Source organism: Penaeus chinensis, chromosome 9, assembly GCF_019202785.1.
Source record: "Penaeus chinensis breed Huanghai No. 1 chromosome 9, ASM1920278v2, whole genome shotgun sequence".
NCBI lineage: Eukaryota > Metazoa > Arthropoda > Malacostraca > Decapoda > Penaeidae > Penaeus > Penaeus chinensis.
In genome coordinates this window covers 319,784-327,283 of record NC_061827.1, presented here as the reverse complement: position 1 = coordinate 327,283, position 7,500 = coordinate 319,784, and the positions used below count along the sequence as shown (strand labels likewise).

The following is a 7,500-nucleotide window of genomic DNA, read 5'->3' as shown; positions in this document are numbered from 1 at the left end:
CTCCCTCCTGGCAAACTAGGCAGGCTTTGGGTCTTATTGGGAGGATGTGCACACAGTTGGTACCTGCCTGAGTCTCAGTGGTTACCAACCCAATGTATGAGGTGTGTGGGGCAAAGACTTTAGAAACCCTGCATGCAGATACCAGGCCCACCAACCACCCTTATTTAGGTCAATGTCAGAGAGTTGGCAGAGATAGTATCTACCCTGTGTGACTGCCCATGGTAAATTTTAATCTCAGATGGGCCATCTGGGTGAACACAGGAAACATTCACTCATTCAATAAAGGGAACTGAAACTGCTGTTGGTGGAGGTGGCTGTCCTCTCAGAGATGAGAAGACCTGGCATATAGGGGTCTGAAACTGCTGAGGGTCAAGAAACACCATATCAGGAATCTTGCTTAGAAGGGGGAGATAACCTTTGTCCTGCCTTCCAGCCTAGGAGAAAGCTGAATGCAAAGTCCCATCACAGATAACTGCAATTTGTTTAGCAGATGGTGGATCTTCTCAGATCACATTGGGCTGTCAGGACATTGGGCTGAGTATTTTGAGCAGTTGTATCATGTTGAGGCACAAGCAATTATCATGAAAGTGTATAGTGTCATGGTACCAGTGCTGGATCACATAACAGTGAGGAACCACCTAGCTGTTTAGAAGTTGGGTGATCTCCAGGCTGAAGTATGCATTTGTGGCATATCTGCTGAACTGCTGAAGTATGTTAGTGAACCCATGGCTCATAGACTTCATACTATCCCGGCTGCCATCTGGCAAATTGGTACCATTCCCCCAGACCTGCTCAAGTTGATCAGTTGCTTGCAGTATACATTATCCTCAAGAAGGCATTCAACTCATTGCATCAAGAATTGCAACAAAACTTATTGGATTAATAGCAAGTATATACACTGGTGCTTCAAAGTGTGATAGGGACATGTTTACCTTCTTTCCTGTAAATTCAGGAGGGAGGCAGGTTAGTATTCTTGTACCATTACTTTTCATGGACTAAATGGCAACTAGATCGATTGGTAGAGCTGCCATCCAAAGTTAATGATGAGTTACTCTGGGCAGTATCAAGGTTATTGACCTTGACTTTGCTGAAGATGTTGTCATCTTCTCTGACTCCTTAGAGTCCCCAGTGATCCCTAGAGGATATTGAAGTCATACAGAGATTTACATATCTTGTTATCCTAGCACATGGCCTTGTCAGACCAAGCGGCTAGCAGACAGACTAGCCTGGCAGCAGAAGCCTTGAATAAGAATATGTGGAGATAATGATACCTGTACAGGAAGATCGGGCTACACATCTTCAAGATCCTGATACCATTGCTTTTGCTAATTGGAATTTACCTTGCACTTTGGAATCTTGACCTTGCTTTGGATCATGGGATACAGTTGGGAAGATCATGCATAAGCCTAGCCAGTTCCCACACACCAGATTGTCTCCTTTAGAGACAAATATTGAGTGAAGGCCACCCATGGGATACTCAGGGAAGTTGTAGCTGGGGCAGGTTGATCATATCTGTCATGAAGAGGTAGAGATGGCTGTGGACCTGCCTGGTGGCTTGCCATGAAGGACCCAAATGGCTGGACATGGAGGGTAGATGTGGCAGTGCACCCCCTTGGCATTAGCCGCACTGATTGATTGATTGTTTGATGTTATTATGTATTATATCGGAGGGATTTTTGTAGTATCAATTGATAGGTCTTTGTAGTTTCAAATTAGGTTTACATAAGGTAGAGTTTGTGTTTAATAATATTGTGTGTGTTTAGTTTGAGGTTAAAGGAAAAGGGTTGTCAAGATCGTTTTATCTGGATTCCATTTTTGTCTGAAAAAAATCAATAAACATTATTCTTCATTCACAATACAGAAGCAAAGCTGTTAAGAGATTTTTATATATTTCTTATTTTATCTACTTTTTGTAAAAGAAAGTCTATGGTGGAGAAGATTAGGCATTATTTTTATAACAACAAATATTTCTTAATGATGAGTTAACTATCTTTGGAATTGTTTTGCAAAAGTTATTAGAGACAAATATTTTATATTAGATGGCTCTCATCATTGATTTTAGCCCAATGCCGCCGGGGAAAGTGAACAAAAAATGGGGAAAATGCTGTGCCTATTTTCTATATTTTTTGTGAAATGTCTGCCCATAGATGGCTCTGCTATGGGCAGACTTAGCCACAAAGGAGTCAATTAGTAGACCTTGTGACTGTACCTGATTTGAATTGGCAGGAAAAAACGTATTTTTTACTAGTGCTATGAATATCGATGGTGTTATTTTTATGATAAACATTATAATTATTATAATGTTTTTTTAATATAAACAACAGCAAAATAAGATAACGTAAAATATTTCGTAAATCAAAGAAAAGGGTGAGCGGGCGAGACAGGCAGTACTCCTAACTGGCTCATTGGTGACTTAGTACAAGTATAGCCATTTATGTTGAAAAACAATCAAACAAGTACTAACAGTAGGCATAGCTCGTGTCTACCCGTCGTACCCATTGGCAAGGGGTTAAACTTTTTAGGTGATACTAGAATGATATTACTTTGAGATAGCTCTGTGTTACAGACTTTCAACCTTTACGTGACATGTCAAGGAGTATTTTAATCTGATGCAGACTTAGAGAAGCTATTAGAAAGCCCCAATCCATTGAAATAAGAAATACAATGAAAGTACATGAATATTAAAATGCAGTGAGACAACACGAATGACTTTGTATATAATATCTGTGTTTTCTTTTGTGCCTTTAGAACTTTTCATTAATTTTGTTCATTATGAGAACTTTTCATTAATTTTGTCTGGTTTACATTGTTTAGATGTTTGTAACATTAAAAGCATGATATATAAAATATAATGTATTAACTCAGAAATGCAAAGGGATTTCTGGAGTTTTCATTTTTATTCTGTTTTTTATTTTCTTTTTTGTATTTTTAGATGTGATCGACTGAGGTCCCATAATTAATAAAAACAGTAGAGATTGTTAAAGAGATATAGAAAGTGTGTGTTTGCTTTTTAGTTTCAGTATAGGAAGTATTGAGAATGAGAGTGACAGTTGTTTGTCTTGATTTTTTTTTTCTTAGGCTTTATATCAGTAGTAAAGATAAGATAATTTCACACTGAAAATAGGCATCTAAGTTATGTATAAAACAAAAGTTGATTAAAACAACATCCTGTCACTCCCATCCTTGAAAAGCCTGTCTGTGTAGGGTGACTAACCATGGGCAGTCTAGTTCAGTCCTCTTGGCTGTGCATACCTGCCTGTCCCCAAAACCCCAAAGGTCTTCTTCCAACCCTCCCCATAGCTTCCTCGGGCTCGGACTCCAGTGACATAGAGACTCTCGAGTGCCCCGGTCCTGATGATTTTTACGAGGACCACGCCCTGGCCTACGATTCCATGCACTCCTCCCTCATGTCCTGCTCCCTGCGCAGTTTTACCTTTGTGGGCGACTCAGGTGAGCTCACTCTAACAGCTCCACCTCCTCATACTCCTGTGTACCTTTTTTTGTAATGTAGAATTTTACTATTGTGTAGGATTAATTTCTTCTGACTTATGTATGAAGTTTCCTATATTCAGATTACTTTTTAGCCATAGATATATGTATTTTGAAATTTATTTCTATATTTATATATATTTGTATATATATGTATTTATATATACACATATGTATATATGTATAGATATTTATATATGCACATGTGTATATGTGTATATATGTATATATTATATGTATGTATATATGCATATATGTATATATATACACATACATATTTGTGTATATATATATGCATATATATATATATATATATATATATATATATATATATATATGTATAAGTATATATTTGTATATATATAAATATATATAGGTGTGTGTGTGTGTGTGTGTGTGTGTGTGTGTGTGTGTGTGTGTGTGTGTGTGTGTGTGTGTGTGTGTGTGTGTGTGTGTGTGTGTGTGCGTGCGTGTGTGTGTGTGTGTGTGTGTATATCTATATCTATATCTATATCTATATCTATATATTTTTTCCTATTTTGATGCTTTCACAAACTTTTTTTAGGAAAATATTTCACATTAAAAGAGATTGGACAAGATTTAATGTAAAAAAAAACTTTTAGGCTTAAATGTGTGTGTGTGTGTGTGTGTGTCTGTCTTTCTCTGTCTATCTGTTTATATATATAATTTAGTGTATGTGTACAGTAATTCACATTTATAAATAGACACCATATGAGGATAAAGAGCCAGAATGAATGTGAAATCTATTTTTTTTCTCACCCTGCTTTCAGACATTAGTCTAAGTCTTATTTAGCCTTTTATGAAATATATCCTGCTTTGTAGTGACCTTATGTATCTAGATTACTTACATCAAAAGATACTCCCCTAGATTTATTTTGCTCAACCTCTAATCTCCCTCTTTGCCTCCTCTGTCTTCCCTCACCATCTGCATGCCTGTGCAATTTGTTGTTGCACGCCACCTGCCATTAGAAACCTCTGTGGATAGTCTGTGCCATGATGGTACCATGGTGGCCAGTAGAGCCGTCTGGGAAGGTGTCATCCCAGGTGCAGTTCCTTCTTTTGATGTTTTGAGTTCTTATTTTATGTTTGCCCATTATCAATTTTTGTTGCTTTTGTTTAGTTTTGCTCATTACAGTTTTTCTTTTTATTTAGTGTTTTTTTATTACAGTTACTTAAATGATTATTGTCATTTTTATTGTTATTACTATTATTATCATTGTTATTTGTTATTGTTGTTGTCATCATTGTCATGATCATCATGATCATCATGATCATCATGATCATCATTATTATCATCATATTCATTATCATCATCATTATCATCATTATCATCAACTTCATTATCATCATTATCATCATCATTATCATCATCTTCATCTTCATCTTCATCATTATTATCATCATTATCATCTTCATTATCATCATTATCATCTTCATTATCATCATCATTATCATCATCTTCATTATCATCATCTTCATTATCATCATTATCATCATCTTCATTATCTTTATCATTGTCACATCATCTTCATTATCATTATCATCATTATCATCATCATCATCATCATCATCATCTTCATTATCATCATCATTTTCATCATTATTATCATCTTCATTATCATTATCATCATTATCATCTTCATTATCATTAGCATCATCATTATTATTATTATCATCATCATCATTATTATCATCATCATTATCATCATCATCATTATCATCATCATCATTATCATCTTCATTATCATCATCATTATCATCATCTTCATTGCCATTATCATCATCATTATCATCATCATCACCATCTTCATCTTCATCTTCATCTTCATCTTCATTATCATCATCATCATCATCATCATCATCATCATCATCTTAGCTGTTGTTATTGTTAGTAGTAGTAGTAGTAGTAAGAGCAATAGTAATAATAGTACTATGTGGAGTAGTAATAGGGCTTGACTTTCACATGCAAATATCAGAAACTGGTGCAGTCTTAACTTGCATTTCATAAACAGTAGGAAACCTGTCTTTTAGCTCCCTTGCCCATGGTAATGATACCCTGTTGAGAAGCATTAGACACAGTCCTTCCTGAACGAAAGCCAGTTGGCCATTGGATTTCTTTAGTTTCCTTTCACTTCCTCAAGTCATTACGAAGTATTCTCCCTTTGGATACAGCTGCCTTGTGCTCAGATTTATTTGAATTGATTTAGCTCCATGTAATTTGTAAGAGTTTACGTAGATTGTTCTTTTCTTCAGCTGAAGCTTCCATGTAGAATAGGTTTATGATTCCATTTGTGAAGTTAGGTTTCCAGAAAGGTTTATTATTGGTATCCAGCCTAGGTTGATGTATCAAGTTGGCTCCCTTTAGTATTTTGTCATAACTTTGTTTTATTGCTGCTCTTATTTTTATAACTTTATTATTTTTTGTAGGTCTTAGGTTTTACAGTTGCTAATCGTGTATGAATGTAAACAATATAATGATTTTTCAACTCCATATTTTAGGTGTATATTTGAAGAATAAAATGGTTGATTTTTGCTTGTAAAATAATGTATATTTAGGTGTAATGCTCTTTCTTCACTTATGTTGGAATATTACTAACCTTCACTTCTGTCATGGAGTAGAATTACTAAAAAGACTCTAATTGCCTCAGATATGACTAAATTCACCCTGCAACATCACTAGCAAATAGCAGTTAATGTAGCCAGTATGAGATTAATAATATAATATTTGAAAGGTCTGTTCTGATTCATAGCTTGCTTTCAGGTGACGCAGATGCGGAGAGCCTTGCCAGCACAGATATTTCCGTACTGGATGAGGAGAAGGAAAAAATTGCTGATGAAGAGACCGATCTCTCTCTGGCCTCCTCGCCCTCACTCCCAGATGATCTTCCAGCAATAAAGTAAGTTTTTTTTTTTTTTTTTTTTTTTTGTGTGTGTGTGTGTGTGTGTTTGTGTGTGTGTGTGTGTGTGTGTGTGTGTGTGTGTGTGTGTGTGTGTGTGTGTGTGTGTGTGTGTGTGTATTTTTGTAATAATAATTTTGAGTTTGGTATGACAGGCTTTTGTGACTTCAGACAAATTATGGCTACCATTGCATTGCACCACACAGTGAGTGAGTGTGTGTGTGTGTGTGTGTGTGTGTGTGTGTGTGTGTGTGTGTGTGTGTGTGTGTGTGTGTGTGTGTGTGTGTGTGTGTGTGTGTGTGTGTGTGCGCGCGCGTGCATGTGTGCGTGGGCATGCGTGCGCGTATGCATGTGTTTGTGTCAGAGTCTATACCTGTGTCTATATAAAATGATAAAGCAGTAGCTTATTTCCTTATCTGTTCTTTAGTTTTGCAACATTTTTTATCTCCCTGAGGCTAGACTGCTATGGTCAAAACGATATGATTTATTAGATATGTTTGGACCATAAATTTCTAGCTGGCATTTTGAATGTATAGTTTCTATTGAAAACTTCATGACTATTATTTCTTTGATGGTAATTTGCAGTGTTTCATTGATAATAAGGGACAGTGAATGACCAAGGAATTTATTGTCTGTTATCATACCATAGAAAGCAGTTTCACAACTTTGGATTTGTAGCTGAGTTACCTGAAGTTGATCTTTGCAACACTTTACCTTTTTCAGTTCTTTACCATAATTAAACTCAAAAAAGCAATGCAAACCTTATTACACTTTTGGTATACTCCAGAAAAGCATAGAAACTGTGCCCTTCTCTTCCACAGACCTGACACCCAGTACCGCCATACCCCAGACAGAGACCTCAACTCTCGGCTGAACATTGTGGTTGCACTCACACTGGCCTGTGTACTTGGGCTTGGCTTAGGACACTTCCTTGGTGAGAATCTTAGGATTTATTATTTAATGCCAAGGGTGTTTCCAGTTACACCTGTTGATTATGCATTCATTAGAAAAACTGGTTCATATCATGAACAAAAGGTATATTGCTGTTATGGCATCTGTTGTATTTTTATAACAGGTTGTAACAGGGTTTGTG

The 7,500-nt window shown here is 36.2% G+C and overlaps 1 protein-coding gene across 15 annotated transcripts in view; it reads left to right on the top strand.

Moving 5' to 3' along the window:
• LOC125029124 overlaps positions 1-7,500 on the top strand; it is a 46,523-nt gene that overhangs the window by 11,660 nt on the left and 27,363 nt on the right. For 12 of the 15 annotated variants that reach the window (XR_007115153.1, XR_007115152.1, XM_047618922.1 and 9 more), the window contains 4 exons: positions 3,301-3,450; positions 4,480-4,554; positions 6,272-6,407; positions 7,229-7,341. Coding sequence is in view for 13 of the 15 variants with exons in the window: in XM_047618922.1 (XP_047474878.1) it covers positions 3,301-3,450; positions 4,480-4,554; positions 6,272-6,407; positions 7,229-7,341 (474 nt within the window). In the remaining 2 variants the exon portion in view is untranslated. The remainder of the gene's footprint in view (positions 1-3,300; positions 3,451-4,479; positions 4,555-6,271; positions 6,408-7,228; positions 7,342-7,500) is intronic. The other 3 variants (XM_047618928.1, XM_047618926.1, XM_047618924.1) reach the window with 2 other exon arrangements.